Source organism: Dama dama, chromosome 15, assembly GCF_033118175.1.
Source record: "Dama dama isolate Ldn47 chromosome 15, ASM3311817v1, whole genome shotgun sequence".
Classification (NCBI taxonomy): domain Eukaryota; kingdom Metazoa; phylum Chordata; class Mammalia; order Artiodactyla; family Cervidae; genus Dama; species Dama dama.
This window is the reverse complement of record NC_083695.1, coordinates 33952125-33971415: the sequence shown is the minus strand read 5'-3', so window position 1 is coordinate 33971415 and position 19291 is coordinate 33952125. Positions and strand designations below refer to the sequence as shown.

The 19291-nt window shown below is 52.8% G+C and overlaps 3 protein-coding genes across 5 annotated transcripts in view; 2 read left to right on the top strand and 1 right to left on the bottom strand.

The window, feature by feature from the left end:
* The window catches only part of SAMD8 (sterile alpha motif domain containing 8), a 50723-nt gene extending 48726 nt beyond the window's left edge, over positions 1 to 1997 (bottom strand). For 2 of the 3 annotated variants that reach the window (XM_061161898.1, XM_061161899.1), the window contains exon 1: positions 1776 to 1997. In XM_061161898.1, coding sequence (XP_061017881.1) covers positions 1776 to 1949 — 174 coding nt within the window. In that variant the 5' untranslated portion in view covers positions 1950 to 1997. The remainder of the gene's footprint in view (positions 1 to 1775) is intronic. The other variant, XM_061161900.1, reaches the window with a different exon arrangement.
* A 1699-nt stretch (positions 1998 to 3696) lies between these two features.
* DUSP13A (dual specificity phosphatase 13A) lies at positions 3697 to 6382 on the top strand. Its single transcript, XM_061163020.1, has 3 exons — positions 3697 to 3845; positions 4640 to 4857; positions 6183 to 6382. Exons 1-3 carry the CDS (start codon positions 3697 to 3699, stop codon positions 6380 to 6382), a joined length of 567 nt encoding a protein of 188 aa, XP_061019003.1.
* Positions 6383 to 8746: 2364 nt separating this feature from the next.
* On the top strand, positions 8747 to 16351 carry DUSP13B (dual specificity phosphatase 13B). The gene is made up of 5 exons (XM_061163018.1): positions 8747 to 8920; positions 9935 to 10029; positions 13669 to 13842; positions 15258 to 15478; positions 16149 to 16351. The coding sequence occupies exons 1-5, from the start codon at positions 8747 to 8749 to the stop codon at positions 16349 to 16351; spliced, it is 867 nt and encodes a 288-aa protein (XP_061019001.1).
* Positions 16352 to 19291: the final 2940 nt, after the last annotated feature.

Genomic DNA, 19291 nt, shown 5'->3' with positions numbered 1-19291 from the left:
TGTTCATCACTCTATTTTTGGAGAACGATGTTTTGTATTTTGCCACATCATAGTAGTACCAGTTTGGCTGGTTTGTTGTTTAAGTACAAATAAATAAAAAACAGCCATTAAAAAAAAGAGATTAAACTGTTAAGATACCCATTTAGACTAGAAATACTTAATTAAAACTTTGTTTTGAAATGCCAACAACTTTGTAAACCTATAACTGTACAAAAAGTTGTAAAACAACATATGAGAGGTGGCTAGTCAAACACTTCACCAAACCATGCTATTTAACAATTACAAAAGAAAACCTATTTCAACTAAATATAGATATGGTAATCATTATTTTTCTGGCACAATCATGGTTTTGGTACTATGTCTTCCATACAGTAAAAGGCATCTGTGTACCCACCTATCCCAGTTCTGTTAACTGACAGCTACAAGCATCCTCTATTCTTATTCTGGATAACTCTACTAAAAATATTATATATACAATATCTGCAAAGTATTGGTCCTGCAAATCTGTCAAGGGTACTTCCAGTTTTCAAGAGATAACTCCAATTCTGGAGTCATGGGAGAGAGGAAGGTCTGGTAGTCTCCTGGTCTCTGGTGATTTCACAGTTTTATCTACTTTTTTAGGTAGATAAAACCAGATACTTTTAACCCAGACACTTGCAGCGACCATATTTTTACCCCGTGACCAGTATATGTCAACTCAAGCTATCAAGAGTGAAATCAGTCAGTACTGAGTATCTGCAAAATCTAAGTGTCCAAACTCGTTTCGACTTTAGTTTTTTTTTTTTAATCAAGTATTAAATCTTTTTTTTTTTAAAGATTGCCTAAACTTGTCAGGTATTTAAGACAAAACTTAAATTTAAATAAAATACAAACAAAAAAAGAGAAACATGCTATCACTGTTATAAGAAATTCAAAGGATTTATCTTTATATTCAGAATCACTCCTTTCACTATCTTTTCCAAACATCACTCCCTTTTCACTACTTCTCCTAGTCCTTTGGGCAAATCAGTGTTAAAGAACACCCTTCTCATGCCAGATTCTTATAAGGACTCACTGTCCACAAACAAGAAAGCTCCATAATCCAAGTATATCACCCTAGAGATCTTCCATGCTATGAAAGGCACCTGTGAAAATGCCAAAGCCCTAAATTAGTCCCCAAGGGCTCCTTTTCTGTCTTGACCCCATTTCTCTCTTTTTGGCCTTCAAGACCAGACGACTTGCCACCTGAGAGCCCCTTCCTCTTCAAACCTAAATCCTTCCCCTAATTAGTACCAACCCCTTAGGTCAGCAATCTCGTCAGTCCCACCCCAGTTCCTTCTCTCTCGCCAAGTGGGAACATCGACCCTGGATCGGCTCCTCCGATCCCTCTTCCCACTGCCCAATCGCAGAGCATCTCCCCCTCCGGTCCTACATTCCCGTGGGACCCTTCGGTCTTTTCCCCTCACTTTCACCCGGCTTTCCAAAACCTCCAAGCCCCTGCCTCTTCAAGGCCACATCTCCCTCAGCCTCCACACCCTCTCGCTCACCCCTCGGCCTCTACTTACCCCTTAGTCTGGGGCCATCGTCACCCGCCTCAGGCCCTTGGCTCAATAACCTCCATTTCCCTCAGATTCCGTTCTAAAGGGGACTCTCCACGGTCCCTCAACCGTCTCCCAGGGCCCCTCCGAATTCTGTCCATTGCACCCCCACCCGCCTCCATCCCCGACTCCCCCACTCACCCTTGCTGCACGCGCCCACCCCGAACTCCCCTCTCCTCCACCTCAGCTGCTGCTCACCTCCTTGCTCCGAATCGGGCTCCCCGGACCCGCCTCCGAGTCGGCGTCCGAGCAGCTATCAGAGTCCGGTGCCCTCCGGGCCTCCCGGGAGAGAGACGCCTTAAGGGGTGGGGGCGGAGCCCGGGTAAGCGAGCCGGAGTGCAGGCCGGGGCGGTGGCGGCTGCGCGCAGGCATCGCTGCGGCCGCGCTCCGGCCGCGGTCTTATCCGTGCCGGCAGCTGCTCGAATCCGAACCGGAACTGCTTCGCGAGGCGGGGGCCCCTCGGCGGGAGGCGGAGCCCCAGGGTAGGGGTGGGGCCAAAACCGGAAGGGACTCGGGGTTCAAGATGGGCGTGAGGGTAGGGCGGCGACCTGAAAAGGGTGCAGGGAAACCCGAGACAGCATGCAAATAGACCAAATGGTCCAAAGCTGAAGAGAGGAGCGATGAGGCGCTTGTACAGGCGGGGCGGGGCGGGGCCTATGGGATTAGTAAACTGGGGGCAAGAGAGGCTTTTCCTTAATTCCTTTGCAGGGAGCCAGCTCCTCTCCAAGAGCCAACCTCCAGTCATCATTATTACTGTTTATTGCCCCTTTACTCTCTGACTGTCCCTATGCCAGATGCCATATAAATATATCACTTAATCCTTGTTCCACCTCTGCAGGGTATCACGACAGAGAAGGGCCAAGAAACCTTGCCTCAGCTTAGGCAGTTAATATGTGCCGAAGCCAGTATTCCTACTGAAGTCTAACTTCAGAATCTGTGCTCTTCTCGCTTTACTGTACTACCCCACCCTGAGGGAGCCCCCACCTCAGGCCTAGCAGTGGCACAAACCAAGACCAAAACTGGCCTTGGACCTGGGCTCCAGCCGCCTCATCACCTTGCTTCCTCGGGCGGTGCAAGGCAGGCGTCAGTGGCTCTGATGGGAGTGGGGATAGATTCTGGGGTGGACATGAGTGCAACCTGCTTCCATGGAATGCCCTGGTATGGCCTTTACCCTCAAACCAGACTCAAAGCCAGGTGCAACTGGGAGCCTCCCCACTATAGCTCGTGCCCCCCCCCCCCCCCCCCCACAAAGCCTTCATGAAGGCATCTGAGAGTGGGCAAGACATCTCACTTCAGCCTACAAGGAGCTCTGGCAGAAGGACAAATACAGACTTTCTCTGTTTTTGCTGTGAGGACAAAATCCCTTATAGGCAGAGGAATCTCCCTCCCACCCAAAAATATTTTTGATGACATCCTTTCTTTGGCTCTGGTAGAGGGAAACATTCATCTCTCCCTTCTGCCTCTCTGGCACACATGGCCCATTTTAGCCTTCTCTTTTGAGAAATCAGTCATCTTCATAACAGAACTATTGTTCAAACTTTCCCCCACAAATCCTGTGGGCACCCTTTAGATGAGGTCCTCCAGGCCTCCTCTCCACATTTCTCAGACTCTGTAACTCAGGGAACTTCCCCTGAGTCCCATAATCCAGAAGCTCATCCAACGGTCATACAGTTTCCACTTAGTATGTGACCCACCCAAACCTGAAGAACTTTTCCCATCATGCATCCTTGGAGCCAACCACCTCCTCTGCACCCTGGATCTCTACCTTAACTCAGTCCTCAGAACCAAATACAGGACTCTAAATCTATTAACACCTACTGTGTGTTAGAGTAACTTTTGTTTCCGTTAATCCTTAAAATTCTCCTTACTTGAGAGATGAAGAAACAGGCTGAGAGGTAAAGTGACTTGCAGAGATATATCTGATTCCCTGTGGTCAGGCAGTTTCGGGCTAGGGGGTGACTTGGGGAGGAAAACGTCCTGTTTTCTCTAGAGGCCCCTGTAATTTGCTGAGTCACTGGCTGCTGTCTCACCTGTCCCTGCCAGTCTCTAGGAAGGAGGGATGACACTGGAGAGGCAGAGAGGAGTGACCACAGAGACAGAGGGGTGGGTGGGCTGGCCCATGGCGGAGGCTTCGCTCCCACAGCTGAGGGGAGATGCCGAAGCCACGCCTTGCCCCAGCGTCCTGGAACTGGAGGAGCTCCTGAGGGCAGGGAAGGTTTCTTCCAGCCACGTGGATGAAGTTTGGCCCAACCTTTACATAGGAGATGCGTGAGTGGTAGTTGGCTGAAGGGACGTGGGGGTGAGGACAAGGAGAGACAGTTCTTGGGATCTTTACCAGAGATGGGGGGTTGGGGTGAGAGAAAGGGCAACTGGTTCTGCTCTGAGTTTCCCAAGCCAGGGACTTTCTCCAGGACCCCTTCGTGCTAGCAACAGTGCAGTGATCAGGTGCAGCCACCAGGGGGAGTAGGGACTTTGCCTGCCTGAAAGATGGGAACTCCCAGAGGTTCCCAGTCTTCTGGCACATTCCGAACAACTGGTGGGTCTTGTGGGGGGAGGGGTGGGGTACAAAGGACGGGGAATCGTGGTGATTTGGGGGTGAGAGATGGGGTGGCCAGAGAGCTCCCCTTTCCGGTTCCAGCCTTCTTTCTCTGGACACAGACTGGGTAAGGAAGGCTGACTGGAGGTGAATCAAGAAAGGTGTCACCTTTAAATATCTGCAGATTAGAAGCAGGTATGAGGTAGTGGCCAGGAAGAGCCGGATGTGTGGGGCAGGGCATGGGGCAAGAAGGGAGGTGCAACTGGGTCCTAGGGCTGAAGCAATCCTTTCTTTCCTGTCCTGGCCATGGCTGGGGCGGATTGCCTCAGGAAGCAAAGAGAGGCTAAAGCTACATCCCTGTACTACCAGCTCTCTACCAGAAAGCTCCTGGGTGGGGCTGTGAGCTGTGAACCCCACAAGTTCCTCTGGCTCCTTCTGGACCCTAATGGATTCATCGCTCTGAAGCAGGGGGACCAGACAACGCCTCCTTCCCAGACCTCATGGCTCCCCTTCCTCCCCTCCCTAGGGCCACAGCAAATAACCGCTTTGAGCTATGGAAGCTGGGCATCACCCACGTGCTGAATGCCGCCCACGGGGGCCTCTACTGTCAGGGCAGCCCTGACTTCTATGGCAGCAGTGTGAGCTACCTGGGGGTGCCAGCCCACGACCTTCCTGAGTTCGACATCAGTGCCTACTTCTCCTCTGCAGCTGACTTCATCCACCGTGCCCTTAGCACGCCTGGGGGTAGGACTTTGCATCTGAACCCCTATCCTACCCAGCTCAGTCATGGGGGGAATGTCCAGTTTCCCCTTTAACATCAGTGCCCTCCCACCCCTAGTTTTTAAAAAGTCATCATGTTTTTAAAATTCTCTGCTCAGTGTCCCAGCACTTTATCCAGTAGCATTGCTCCACAGACAGGGAAAGGGAGGCCTGAAGTACAAGGTCATGCTCCGAGTTAGGAGCAGCCCTGGGGCTGGAAGCCAGGTCTCCCAAACAACAAAACAGTTCTTTCTCTACATAACTCAGCCTTGGGAGATTGCCATCTGGTATCTAGATGTCTGGTTTTTGCCCCAAAGTACTTTCAAATGGAAAAAAAAAAAAAAATCTTCTAATACCTGGGGTGCAACAAAGGAGCCTGGGAAAGCTGCTTCGTGTTCATCCTGGGTGAGAGCTATGCCCCTTGCTACCCGACCCCGGATGAGCCAGTGTCCCTCTCTGAACCTCAGTTTCTCATCTGTGTCATGGGAAAGACAAGACTGTGGCTCATAGCACTTTTCAATACCAAGTATCCTGACCTTCATTTTTCTTCACCTATTCATTCATCAACTATTTATTATCTTCTCTGTGCCAGGCATGGAGCTAGATACGGGGACACTAGATACTTGCTTTAAGCAAAGCAGGGTCCCTGGTGGAAAGACATTCAAAATGTGAAGTATTACATCTGAGCGCTACTCAGATGAGTAGGTAGAAGTGAAGAGCCATGGGACCACAGGACAGGGTGCTGGATTCAGAGGATCAGGAATTTGGGGGGAATTCCCTCTACAACAGGATTCATTGGGCCCCATGCATAAAGGATGAGCTGCTTTGTGATTCAAGTGATACCATGAGTAGTCAGGAAGCTGTGTCTCAGTGGAATCCTGACAAATGAGTAGTAGATGTTAGTCATACTGACAGAAGGGAAAAACTTACAAGTAGTTGAAAGAGCATGTGGGAAGGCTGGAGGCCAGGGACCATGACAGCTTCAAGGGACTGCAAGTTACCCAGTGTTTCCAGAGCTGAGAGCTGGGGTGAGACAGACTGCGATGAGGCTGCAGGGTCAGCAGGGCCAGCCCACAGAGGGTCCTAGAAGCCGTGTTGGGGTGTGTGTACCCCATCCCAAGGGTAGGCATAAGAGGTGCTGATATACCCACTTGACAGATTGGGAAATGGAGGCCCATACATGTTGAGTGATTTGCCGAGGGTCACAGAATACACCCAAAGCAGAGCAAGGGAAGGAACCTGGGTCCCCACCTCAGCCACTGGGTGGGCTGGCTGGTGGGAAAGGGTCTTTCAGCAGATGTCTTCCTCAGCCAAGGTCCTGGTGCACTGCGTGGTCGGGGTGAGCCGCTCCGCCACACTGGTCCTGGCCTACCTCATGCTGCGCCAGCAGCTCTCCCTGCGCCAGGCGGTGATCACCGTGAGGGAGCGCCGATGGGTCTTCCCCAACAGAGGTTTCCTCCACCAGCTCTGCCGGCTGGACCAGCAGCTGCGGGGTGCAGGCCGGAGCTGAGGGGCCAGGTGAGGGCTGGGCAGGGCGTGAGGGGCGACGGCTGGGTGCAGTGAGAACTGAAAGGTCAGGTGAGGGCTGGACAGAGGGCAAGGGTACAGCTAGAGTAAGGGGTTGGGTGAGGCCTGGCAGGGGACATGAATGAGTGCAGTTCAGAGGTTGGGTATCAGGGCTGAGTGGGGCTGGAAGAGAGGGTTGAAAGGGGCCTGGCCCATTCCCCAAGCTTCTGGGCTGCCCTCACCAATCCTAGGCCTGGCTGAGGCAACTTGATCATCAGTCCCTCCCCTCACTCCCAGCCCACCTACAGATTCTTCAGAGCCAGAGCAGATGGAAAGGCTGGGAAAGAAAGGGGTGGGAAGCATAAAATGGAAGAGGTGAGGCCTTCCAAACTGGTCCTGGTGCTGACCTGCCCTCCCTCCTTGGCCAAAAGCCTGTGGGGTTCACCTGAACCCTACCAAGATAGGAGCACAGTCAGTCCTGTACCTGAGCTGTCTGGCCCTTCCCCACACCTCTGCACAGCCTCCGCTCAGGTCTGGATCCCAGTCCTTGGTGAAACGTGTGGCTGCAGCTATTGCTCCAAGTTTAGTTAATTATCATGTCAGCCCTGCGCATCCATTCCCACAATGGAGAAAGGGAACAGGTGCTCCCGCCACTGGCCACAACCTCCTCACTGCTTGATACAAAGTTCTCCTGTCACCATGCCCTTCAGTTCTTTGCCTTGGACTCAGCACCCAACTCTCTACCTTCGTACCCCACCCAATGTGATCTCATAGATCTAGAGAAGGACCCTTCGTAACCTCCCTCCCTCTCTGATTCTGGGGACCCCATAGGACATAAAGCCTTCCTGAAGTCTATCCACTTACCTTCTGCCTCCTCCCGTTCCATGTTCAGTGCATCTGGAGCAAAATCCCTCAGTCCTTAAGCTGCATAAAAGGGACAGATCCCCAGTATCTCCTCTGCCCAAGCCACCTCCCTTCTGCTAGAGGCCCCAGTGTCCCCAGCTGCCCAGTAGAATGAGCTTGGCTCCCCCAGCAGCAATGGTGCGTCTCAGGCTCCCAGCCCACAAATGGTTGCCAAGGTGCTGCTGTAATTTCTTTGGCATTAGCTCTGTGTTTTCTTCCTGCTCAACTGAGAGGAGGCAGGGGTGTCCCTTCCTGGGGGTGGAGAGGCTGTGGGGGCCCCAGATTGTGAGGCAGCTGCAGAATGCCCCCTGTCCTTCTTCTCCCACCATGCCCATGTTGGGGCTGTCCCTGTCTGGCTCCAACAGCTCATCTTCCTTATATTCACATCCCCACTGAGGGCCATCTGAGGGAAGGTTAAGCCTCCAGAGATGCTCTCCACTTCCCCTATCCCACCTCCAGCTCCTGCTACCCATACTGTTCCTTCCTTCATCTCTCCTCAATCCTGACTTTGGCTGTGCCCCACCACCCACTGGCTCAGAAGGGCTGCCAGCTGGCAGTGGGACACTGTCCTGGGCTCTTCTGGGAGTTAGGAGAGTAGCAGCTTTCTCCTCCTGCCAGAGCCTCCCTGGGGCATGAACGAATCTCCCCCTGGCCACCACCCATAAGAGCTGCTTTTGTCTCTGAACGCATAACCAGCCTGGCCAAGGGGGAGCACGTGAGCAATATGAACCCTTCCCGTGTGCTGTTAGGAGGATGAGCATCTTGGGGTTGGGAATTGGGGCAAGAAGGAGGTCTCGGTTAGTTTGAGGGTGAATGCCATGAAAGAAAATAAGCATTATAGCTGGGGTTGGGATTAGGCCTAAGGCGAAGCTGGGTGGGAAACTGTTGTGGGGAGTTCTGCAGGTGTGGGAGCCGAGAGGAGGATGGGAAGAGCATCTTCCCATCTTGCTCATTCCTCTAGGCAGGTTTTGGGAACTGGGACAACAGCACATCTCTGATCATGCCCAATCACCCCACTTCCTCAGCCTGGGGCCTTAAATCCTCTGACTTCAGACCTCTGCATCTTTCTTTTCAGGCAGCTGGCTTTGGGGGAGTCAGTTGGGCTATGGCCTTGCACATTTCCTGGGGCTACATCCACAAAATAGTCTGTGAAGCTGGGGCCCCAAGAGTTGTGCAGTGAGCAACCTGTGTGACTGTACACAGCAGTCCTAGGGCTGAGGACTCAGAGGTGAGGGGGCTTTGGGGAGAGGTCATCTCTCTTCATGAGCCTTGGGCCCCAAACTTGCCTCTTTATCTGTCTTGGCACCCATAACCCACTTGATCTTAACAGAGGCTCAAGGCAGAAGCAGGTTTAGCTGGCCCCTCTTGTCCCTGCCCTGGTGAGTCCCGGCCAATCTGAGCCTCGGTTTACCTGCATGTAACATGGAGTTCATTTCTCCCCCAGAGCTGGGCCTTACTCCCTGCTATGGGGCTCTGCCACTTTGCCCTGGCCCTGCTGGTGCTGCTGGAGATTGTGGCCCAGGTGGATACCCAGAAGATGGTAAGAGCCCAGTGCGGGGCCCGCCCTAGAGCCTGCAACTCCATCCATTTCCTCCTGCTGCCTGCACTCCCTGTCAGCCACGGCCTCCAGTTCTCACAGGTGGGAAGGGGCTGCCCTCTCAGCCAGGCCCTGAGGACTCCTCTCCCAGGGGTTTTAAGTTCCCCGAGGAGCGGGGGGACATGGGAGTGGGAGGGGCAGTTCTAAGTGTTCCTTAGTTCTAAGTGTGGCCTGTGGCCACAGCTGCCTCCATCAGCCCTCCCCAGGGCACAGGGAGCCGCAGTAAGGGCTGAGCCCAGCTTGCTGGAGCTCCAGCTTCAGAGACGCAGAGGAGGCGTGGCTGCAGGTAATTAATCATCTGTGTGGGGGTCATCTGGGGGTGTGAGTGGAGAAGAGTGCTGAAGCATGGGTATATGAGGAGGGTCTCTGAAGGGGGGGAGTATTCTTAATAGACCCAAATCCAAGGTCTCTTAACTGAGCCGTCAGCCTTGGAAGAGACTTTAAAGGGACGGGAGGTCTGCTCCAGGAATGTCTTCTGGGGGAGAGAGGAGCTTCGCAGAGAACAGGGTGGCTTCCAGACGCATGGTTTCTGACTGTAGGCCAGGCCTGTTCCAAAGACCTGCTCTGAACTCCATTTATATCTCTGTCTGTCTTTCTGCCCACATTTCCCTCAGCCTGATCTTCTGGATCTTAATCCTGGGCCAGTCCTATAACCTTTGGCTCCCAGGGAGGGGCCCTTGGGCCTGGGTTCTGATGTCCGCAGTGCTGCCAGCTGGGATGTGATTTGGTTGTTCTCTTCCCCACTGCCCCATGGGGATGACTTCTTGCTTTAACTTTCTGCCCATACTCCACGTGCTCCCCATGAAGACCAACAGGCCTTCCCAAATGGCTTATTCCGTCTCCCTTCTTCCTGCCCCACAACCCACATCCACATACCCCCACGCCACAGGCAGACCCCCTTGCTGGACTGCCTCTACGCCCAGCGGGGCCAGGTGCCTGGCTGGGCTTGGCACTGTCCGTGCCGGGGACCTGTGGGTGAGTTGGGAGTGGCAGGGGGAGGCCAGAGGAGGGGAGCAGCGCATCATGCTTTATAATTAAACTCCAATCAAAAAATAGAAACAGCATCAAGTGTGCAGAGACAGGCGTCTGGAAGCTGGGAGCAAAAAGTGCCTGTCAGAGAAGACCACAGCCTGGGCCAAATACCCCCACAGGTGGGTGAGTGCCCCTACTCTGGGGGCTGCAGAGCATGCTGGGTTAAGAGGGCCGGGACACCTGTGCCTGTGGGTGCCGGGGTGGGGGAGGCGGCTGCACTGCATTAGCGGAGAGACTGGGCCGGAGATAGAGGCACAGATGAAGCCTAGTAATCAGATCAACCTGGGTTTGAATCCTGGCTCCTGTGCTTATTGGCTGTGTGACCTTGGGCATAGAGCTTAATCTTTCTGAGCCTTAGTTTCCTCATCTGTAAAAATGGCAATGGTAAATGTAATCGGCCTCATAAGGGTGCTGTGAGAATTCAGTGAGAAAAATGTCTAATACAAAGCATATCCTGAGTTAGTGGTAAATATAATAACCATTACTGGACAGAGAAAGAAAAATTAAGGAACACAAAGAGATAAGAGACCAAGCCTCACTGTCCCGTGGGATATGACTGAGGCTTCAGAGGGTAAGAGTGATGATAATAAGAGTAAGATGCACCATTTACTGGACATCTACCAGGAGGCAGGCCCTGGGGGAGGTGCCCTAAACACTTCCTTGACTCATGGCATTCTCACAGCAGCTCCACTATGAAAACTGGCTCAGAGAAGACCACACAGATCCCAGCTCCAGACCTGAGAACCTGGCCCAGGTCTGCCCTCCTCCAAGGGCCAGCACGCAGAGTACAGGGTCACAGGCAGCTCACCACTGGCCGCCCGCCTGCCACCCTCCCCAAGGCTTCCTTCGCCAGACTCTTCGCTTGTCCTGCCCTGAGCTCTCTGGCCTCACCTCTCCTGTGGCCCCATGTGGTCTGCCTGGAGGAGGAGGAGAGAGTGAGCAGGAGGGAAGACCAGGAAGGGGTGGACGGCAGACGGCTGCTCCCCTGCCCTGTGCAGGCCTGAGCCTTGGTCTGAGGCTGCGGCATGTGGGGTGGTGTGCTGGGAGGCTGTTGGGGAGCATGAGGTCCTGTGAGGGGGGGTGGAGACAAGAGGCACTGGCAACAGCAACGTAGAGGGGACGAGAGGCACAAAGGCAGAAAACAGGCATCTGAACTTGTAAACAGCAGCAGCTCAAGAGCAGGAAGAGCACTGCCCACAGAGGCAGCTGCTTCGCTTAGGGGGAGACACAGGGAGGAGGCAGAAGCGGCACCAGAGGGAGTGGGGCGAAGAGCCAGGCAGAGCCGATCCCTGCTGGACGCTGGGCCCATGTCTACAGCCATGTCACCCTGAATGCGCCCGATCCCGTCTGGACATCGGGTCCAGCTTTCACCCTGCTGTGGCCGAGAAGATGCAGGAGGAGGGGTCAGGCAGGACTCTCAGTCTAGATCTGGGGATGGCAGAAAACGGGGGCTGCTGCAGCCACCAACTTCCCTTCTGTGCATGTGCCCAGAGCTCTAAGGATGAGTCGCTGGGTGGGGGCTGGGCCTGACTCTGGCTGACAAGGTGGGCTGGACCCTCGCAGGATAGAGCACACACGTAGAGGGTATATCCGTGAGCATCAGGTGTAAAGTCCAAGGTGAGGCCTAACAACACGTACCCCTAAGTTCAAGGAAAAGGCCCCCTTCTCCAGACCTGGGCCTAGGCCCTGAGGAGGCTGAGGCTGGGCTGTGGCCTGGCAGCTCCCATCCCCGACCCCTCTGCTGGCTCCTCCATCTCCCAGGAGCCTCCAGGAGGAGCAGGGACAAGTTCTGTCTCAGCCGGAGTTTGCCGGTCTGGCACGGCTGAGCTGCAAGACACCCACTGGACACTGGGTGGCGGCCTTACCCCACACCAAGCTCAGAGGCCTGCAGCTGTGCCCGCAAGGCTTCCCAAAGCCCCATCTCACCCCACCTGGGACTCCTGCAGCCCCAGCTGGTAGCACCAGACCCGTGTGGCTGTTGACCTCTCCCCACTCCAACAATATACACTTCGCTCTACCCTGTAGTTTCTGCAAACCCAGCCACTCCTCTCTCAGATCAGATCAGACCTTCCAGAGACTCCTTAAAGCAGGCAAGGCCAGTATCTTGAAGATGAGGAAAAGAAATCATGGCCTAGACAGGAGCTAAGGCTTGCTCTTAACCTCAGAATGAGCTGTGGTTAAGCTCTCTGCACTCTTTCTAAAGTTCTTTTCCCACCACTTCACGTAGTCTCCCATCTCCCTGGGGAGTTCCAGGGCCAAGAGCCCTTAATCCCAAAGAGACACCAAGCAGAGAGGGGTCTGGAGGTGTGGAAGGATGGCACTTCAGTCCACAGTGGCCTGGGTCTGCTCTCAGGCCCCACCCCCACTGGTTCCAAGGGAAGGACCTGGAATTCTAGCCGCTTCACAGCATTTGTGTTCCAGGCGGAACCTGCCCCGGCCCCGTTCTGCTCATGTGCTGGGTCCTGTCCCTGAATCCACTCCCCTACTCCTGGCCCCAGACCATGCCATAGGTAGGTGGCAGGCCACTCAGCCTGCCCTGAGAGGTCACAGTGGGGATGAAAGGGAAAGCCGGGTCTTCGCTTCCGCCTTGCCCTCCCACTGCCCGCTGGGTGAGCCTGGCCAAGCCAGTAGCCTCCTGGGTGCCCATTTCTCTTCCTGGTCCTGGCACCGCCTACCACAGAGCAAAGAAGTTCTTCCCAGTTTGTACCTTCCCTAGTTACTGGTTGAAGGGGCCAGGGCCAGTTAGCCGAGAGAGGCACTCCTTCCCAGCCCAGCATCAGACCCAGGTTCTGGTGCCACTGACATCCCAGCTCTGCAGGGTCTCGGACTCCCTCAGCCAGCTGACTCCTGACACGAGCCACCCCACCGGGGTGAGGCCTGACCTGCAGCACTGGCCTGAGTCACAGGGGTAAGGAGGAAAATCCCAGGGCCTACAGGCAGACACGGAACAGCTACAGCAGGCTCCCCTGTAAAGAAAGATGGGTTAGCAACCACTCTGGAGACCTCAATGTGGGTAACGCGAGGGGGGGATGGAACTGAAGGCACACAGAATGGGACTGAAACCCTAGCCTTGCTCCTTAGTGACCATACAGCTTTGAGCATCACTTAACAGATTATTCTCTCTGACCTTCAGCTGCCTCCTATGTAAAATAGGGACCTTCCATGAATGAGGCCCCAGCTCCCAAGAGGCATCAGCGCATTCAGCAGGGAAGTGCCAATAAGGGTCAGTTCATAGTCCAGGCTCCTCACTCCAGAGATGGGCTCTGACCTTCAAGCACCTGAAAGTGGGAGGGATGGGAGCCTGAGGACCAGCCCTAGAAGCAGCAGAGAAACAGGGCTTGAGATGAGCTGCCTGGGTGTGGGGGTCTAAGTGCCTTCTGTGGGCCACAGCCATCTGGAGTTCTCATCCTTAGAAACTCCCAAGTAACCGGAGACATAAGGGGTGGGGTCTGCACTGCACTAGTTGCTACAAACAGGGAGCTTTGAGGGCCCCTTGGACAAACTTTCCAAGAGAGGGTAGGGGAGAGGGCTTCCTGGCTCCACAGTGGTGACAAGGGGTTGGCTCCCTGGTTTCCTGTGGAAAAGGTCTAGGCCTCAGCCCCAGTCGAGCTAGTTAATAACCTCATCTGAAATAACTGAGGCCCTTCTGAAGCATCCCAGTGGCACCTGGGCACTGCACCATGCCTGGGCCTCCATGTCAGCTGGACCTACCAGTGGGGAGCTTGCCACTTGCCACTGCAGTGTCCACTCTGTTCCAGGATGGACTCATTGCAGAAGCAGGACCTCCGGAGGCCCAAGATCCATGGGTCAGTCCGGGTGTCCCCCTACCAGCCACCCACACTGGCCTCGCTGCAGCGTTTACTGTGGGTCCGTCGGGCTGCCATGTTGAACCACATCAACGAAGTCTGGCCCAACCTCTTCCTGGGAGATGCGTAAGTACGATCCATGGTGGGGGACGGGGGGAGCAGAAGGGGACCCTCTCCTGGAGTCTGTAAGGAGCAGAGTTGGCACCCTCTTTGCCTCTGACCATCTCTTTTCACATATTTATTTCCTTTTACACTGTTACTACTTTGTGGAACTAGAACATACCCAAGAAAGTGCACAAAGTCTGTTTCGCCCCCCAGGTCAAGAAATAAGACATTACTTGTGCCCTGGAAGCCTCCACTGAACCCTTCTCAATATAACCTTTTCCCCTATAGATAACCACTGAGTACTGAAATAGTTATTTCCTTGCTTTTCTTTACAGTTTCACCACTTGTGTTAGTTTTGCCTATCCTCTAAAGTGATAGGAATAAAGTCATGTTGTGTATTTTGTACCTGGCATCACTTGCTCAAAATTGGGAGATGCCTGCAATATATATAGCATATAATTCATTGCTATATATTATTCATTTGCATGTAAATATCACAGTTTATCCATTCCATTTAAATTGTTTCCACTTTGGGTCTATTATAAACAGAAATTCTAACAGCATTCTAGTACGTGTACCCTGGGACACATGTTTCTCTAGGATATATATATAGAGAGAGAGTGTGCAATGTGAGTCATTTTCCCTAAAAGTTGTCTTAAAATTTAGAACATATGGATGAATATATGTGGCTGTTATAAGTTTTCCTTAATATTTAGAAAATACAGATCAATATCTTATTAACATATGGCCAAATATGTATCTCCCCTACACATACAGATAACCAGTTGTAAAATCCTTGTTGACTTTAAAAAAAAATGCATACACACATAATACATAAATGCTTTTTCACAGTTCTTTTTTTAACAAAAATGGTATCACTTTATAATCTCATTTTGTAATCTGCTTTATATAGAAAAGTTTTTAAATGGAACTGCACAACATACTTTAAAAGCACTTTTAAATGACCTTCTGTTTTGTTATCCTGTACTTTTCATAGGTTCTCAGCACAGTACCAACACCTTTTCTTGTTCACCTGCATCTATCCGCCACGTTAGTGGTGGTGCAGTGTTTCATTCAGCTGTATCAACAGTCAATCTCCTCTTATAGGCTATTTAGTGACTCTCCCCACCTCCCACTTTTTCTCTATCTTAAATATCACTAGATACAGTTTACATTTGTCTGTGAGCACATTTGGAATTCTTTAAGTTCCTAGGAGGCTGGGGCAAGTGTACATTTTTGAGGTTTCTAATGCATGTGGCTGAATTGCCCTCCAGAAAAGTTGGCCCGAGTGAAATGGAGCCCCTTCACCCAGACCAGTTCACTGATTCCAGGCTCTACTCTTGGGAGAGGTCAGCAGAGGAGGCCAAGGGGTGAATTCCAGCGCAGCCGGGGCAGACTCAGTGAGCTCTACCCCACCTCCTCCCGTGCCCCTTCAGGTACGCAGCCCGGGACAAGAACAAGCTGACCCAGCTGGGCATCACCCATGTTGTGAATGTCGCCGCAGGCAAGTTTCAGGTGGACACAGGTGCCAAGTTCTACCGCGGAATGCCCTTGGAGTACTATGGCATTGAGGCTGATGACAACCCCTTCTTTGACCTCAGTGTCTACTTTCTGCCTGTTGCTCGATACATCCGAAGTGCCCTTAGTGTTCCCCAAGGTCAGCTGCTGGGGAAGGAATGGGAATGGAGAGGGGTGCAGGCGGGATCTGGGGCTATCCACTTTTCCAATATGTGGAAGGTGGGGACTTTTAGCCACCCTCCCACCCCAGGGGGCTCACTACTCACATTTAGTGAGCGGTCCCTTCAGGGGGGAACCTCACCCTTGAAACTAACGATCATAGATATAACTAAGGTCCAGTGTGGTCATCAGGGTAACCATACCCCTCAGTAAGAGGCCAGGTGTTGGGCGGAAGGTCCAAGACCTAGCAAGGGCTCTCGAGTGGGTTCCTCTAAGATGAGGCCTTGATGTAGAGCTGCAGGGGCAGGGGAGAGGGCAGACTGAGGACAGGGAGGTAGGTGGACACCCCCATAACCTGATGCAAACCCAGGGGACTCCAGGAGTGCTGACCCTCAATTATGCCAAAGTTGCAAAGGAAGCACCTGGAGCAGGAGAAGGGCCTCCCAGCTGCTAACCTTAGCCCTGCCACTAGCATGCTATGTGACCTTGAGCGAGTCCCTTTCCTCTTGGGCCTCAGCTGCGCCACATGACACTGGGGACAGTGTCAGTATCCCAGGATGCTGGGACAGGTGGGCAGAAGCATCTCTGATTCCCTCTGGGGTGGGCGGTGTGAGGACGGGTACCTGATGCTAGGCTGGGTCTCCCCACAGGCCGTGTGCTGGTACACTGTGCCATGGGGGTGAGCCGCTCTGCCACAGTTGTCCTGGCCTTCCTCATGATCTGCGAGAACATGACGCTGGTGGAGGCCATCCAGACAGTGCAGGCCCACCGCGATATCTGCCCCAACTCAGGCTTCCTCCGGCAGCTCCAGGTCCTAGACAACCGACTGGGGCGGGAGACGGGCCGGCTCTGACCTGGTGGGCAGCCAGGAATCCTGACCCTCTGGCCGGCATGGCCCACCTAACCAGCCTGGACCTGGGGGCCTTGTTTCCGGTGACCTTGAGATGTAAATAGCAAGTGGGGGCTTAGCTGAGGCAGAGGCAGGGAGAGCTGGTGGTGACCTTTAGCAGGTGGATATTCCCTGACCCAATCCAAAGATTCTTTATGCAAAAGAGAGTTCAGTCTGTCTCTATAATAAAAGGTTCCTCATAATAAAGACTTCTTCTTCTGGTGAGTTCATCTTCTGGTGGTTTGTGGGGCAGTGGCTCACTCCTAGGATGGTCATGAGGTTCCAGAAGGCTAGACAACCTATGATGGCAGTCTAGAGACAGAGTCTGAATCCACTGTCTGAATAAAGACCAAAGTTTGAGGCATCACCATCCTTCACATGCCTGCCCTGTGTCAAAAACCGACTGTCAAAACATGCTGTGCACAAACATGCTGCTATCTCCTGAATCCAGTCAGTCTTTTCATCTTCATTCTGCTTTCAAAAGCACTCACCGAAATCACAGAAACCTAATAGAGGCATTAAACAAGAGGGTAGGAGACACACCCAAATTCTTGGTGAAGGATGGTTATATGATAGGGCAACATTGGCTTTGAGTTTCTTACTTCTTGTGCCCTAATAAAATAAAACAGTGCAAAAAGCCCCCAAGTTCCTCACCTGTACGTGAGGTATTTATGAGGATTAGATGGGCTGGCTTTCCTTTCACCTCTCTGCCGGTTCCTATGTAGCGCTTCCCTCCTCCAGCGGACCCTTGCTGAATGTCAAGGTCTCTTGAGAGCTCTGGCCTCTGTGTCTTCTCTCCATGTTCTCACTCCTTGGGGGAGGGGGGAGGTCCTCTGGCTCCCACAGCCTCAGTTCACATCTCTAGGCTGATGACTCTCAGACCCCTATGGCGGCCCAATTTTCTGAGCTCAAAAACCTCAGTATACTACTGGCCACCTTCATTTGAATACTGCCCTTGAGTTATCAAACTGAACTTTTCATCACCTCCCACCCGGACCCATTCCTCTTCCTAGTTCCTATTTTAGTGAAGGGTTCTGACAGGCATTATCACCCAAGCCTGTGGTGGGTGTCACCCTGGACTCCTCCCTTTCTTAAAGTTGGCCTACCAATTCCACCACCTAAAGCAAGCTCGGATCTGCTCATTTAGCTTCATCTTTGCCGACTACCCAAATTCAAGCCACCTCACCTGGCTTCCTGCTCAGCCCCTGATGGTCTCTCTGCCTCTAGCCTTGCCCCTCCCAATCTCCACGCAGGCCCTAGACATCTTACTAAACTGAAAATCTGATCATGTCACTCTAACACTTACAGCCCCCCAAAGACAGACAGCTTGACAAAGTATAAAGATTCATTTTCTGAGAACTTCTCATGTCTCCAGACATTTCTCTTCTAATTCTATTCCCATACATGCTGTGTAATTAAGAAATGCTAAATCCACCTGCACTTTCCAGAAATGTTCCACTCTCTTACCTCTTGGTGCTTTATACATGCTTCAGGTTACAGCGCCTGAATGCACATCCTCACACATTTTCACTGGGGTCTCTTTGAGATGTCTCAGTTTATATGTCACTTCTGGGGATCCCCCTGGACCCTGCAAGCCTCAGTGAAGTGTTCTTCCTCAAGATACCAAAATGTCCATCCACACCTTGTGTATCACCTGTCATCTGGGTTATAAGTGCCTGGTGCTCTGTCATCCTTTTCCAGCTGGTAGTCTCTCACCAGGCTTTCTCTGGGCTCAAGGACCCCGAGACTCCCACCCTCTCTCCTGTAACCTTACCTTCAGGGAGAGTTCTGTGTTACTGTGCCCTCTCTACAGGGTCCACCAGGGGGAGTGGATCCCCAACCTGGCCCCAGGACTGGGCCTGCCTCCACAGGAGACCTCCTCTCCTCCCAGCTCCACCTGCCACGGCATCTCACCATTTGGTCACCCTGACACCCTCTTCCCAGCTCATCTTGTCTCCTTGGGCCACCTCTGACCTCTCTCTGTGCTCCCCTGCCAAGGCTTTCTGGGGACAGCCATACCCTCTCCTGGGGGCTTAAGGAGTCTATATCCTTCTCTACCATCTGCTCTATTTCCAGAGGGCAAGTACTTTTCCTTTGTTGCAAATCAAAAAAAGGGTCACCTCTGACCAAATCAGTAGACCTAGTTCCAAGTCACAGTGCTCAACTCAGGGAGCTGAGCACAGGATGTGTTTTAGGACCCACTCACTCCTGCAATTTATAAACTGTACAAACATATACAGCCCTCTCTGGGTCATAGAGATTTAATATCCCTATTTTACAGATGAACAAACTTAGGCTCAGAGAAGCTAAAATGAGGCTGGATGTTGCCTACTGGATCCAGGACCTCTGGGTTCTGGCCGAGAAGGACAGGTGCTGCCCAGAAGCTCCCCATTCTCCTCCCTGCAGCACTTGTTCCTAGTCCTAGCTGGCTGCCTCAGGTGCTCTCTGGGCCTCTTCCAAAAGGTAAACACATGTCCCAGCAGAAGTCTGTGCCCAGCCAGGCAGGATGGAGAACTCGGCTTTTCCCTTGGGGTAGTGAGGCCTATAATTCTCCAGAGCAGACAAAGCTAATCCTCACCCCGTAGCCCAGCCTGCCCACCCCCAATTCCCTGGATCCCCTTGCCCTGCCTGACAGCTCAGCCCTTGTTGCTATTCACTGCTCATGCATGGTCAGCAGGATCCAAAATAGTGGCTCCAGAAACCAGCCTCTAAATCAACATCCGGGTCTATGACTGTGGGCAGCTGGCCCTTGCTAGCTGGGTGGAGCACCTTGAATCTGGAACAGAGCCCTACCCAGGGCCTGGGGCATTTGTTTCAGCAGGTTACCTTCTTGGGGCTCTAAGGGTTGGACTCAGATTCTGGGGATACAGGGGGAAGAAGGCAGGGAAAGCCAAACATGCCCCA

What these genes read in the sequence shown, in the direction of transcription:
- DUSP13A (XM_061163020.1), top strand. Translation starts at nt 3,697, where the DNA reads ATGGCGGAGGCTTCGCTCCCACAGCTGAGGGGAGATGCCGAAGCCACG. An exon ending in AACCTTTACATAGGAGATGC is followed by an intron (nt 3,846 to 4,639) that starts GTGAGTGGTAGT and finishes TCCCCTCCCTAG; the next exon opens with GGCCACAGCAAATAACCGCT. An exon ending in TGCCCTTAGCACGCCTGGGG is followed by an intron (nt 4,858 to 6,182) that starts GTAGGACTTTGC and finishes TGTCTTCCTCAG; the next exon opens with CCAAGGTCCTGGTGCACTGC.
- DUSP13B (XM_061163018.1), top strand. Translation starts at nt 8,747, where the DNA reads ATGGGGCTCTGCCACTTTGCCCTGGCCCTGCTGGTGCTGCTGGAGATT. An exon ending in TGGGCCAAATACCCCCACAG is followed by an intron (nt 10,030 to 13,668) that starts GTGGGTGAGTGC and finishes ACTCTGTTCCAG; the next exon opens with GATGGACTCATTGCAGAAGC. An exon ending in AACCTCTTCCTGGGAGATGC is followed by an intron (nt 13,843 to 15,257) that starts GTAAGTACGATC and finishes GTGCCCCTTCAG; the next exon opens with GTACGCAGCCCGGGACAAGA.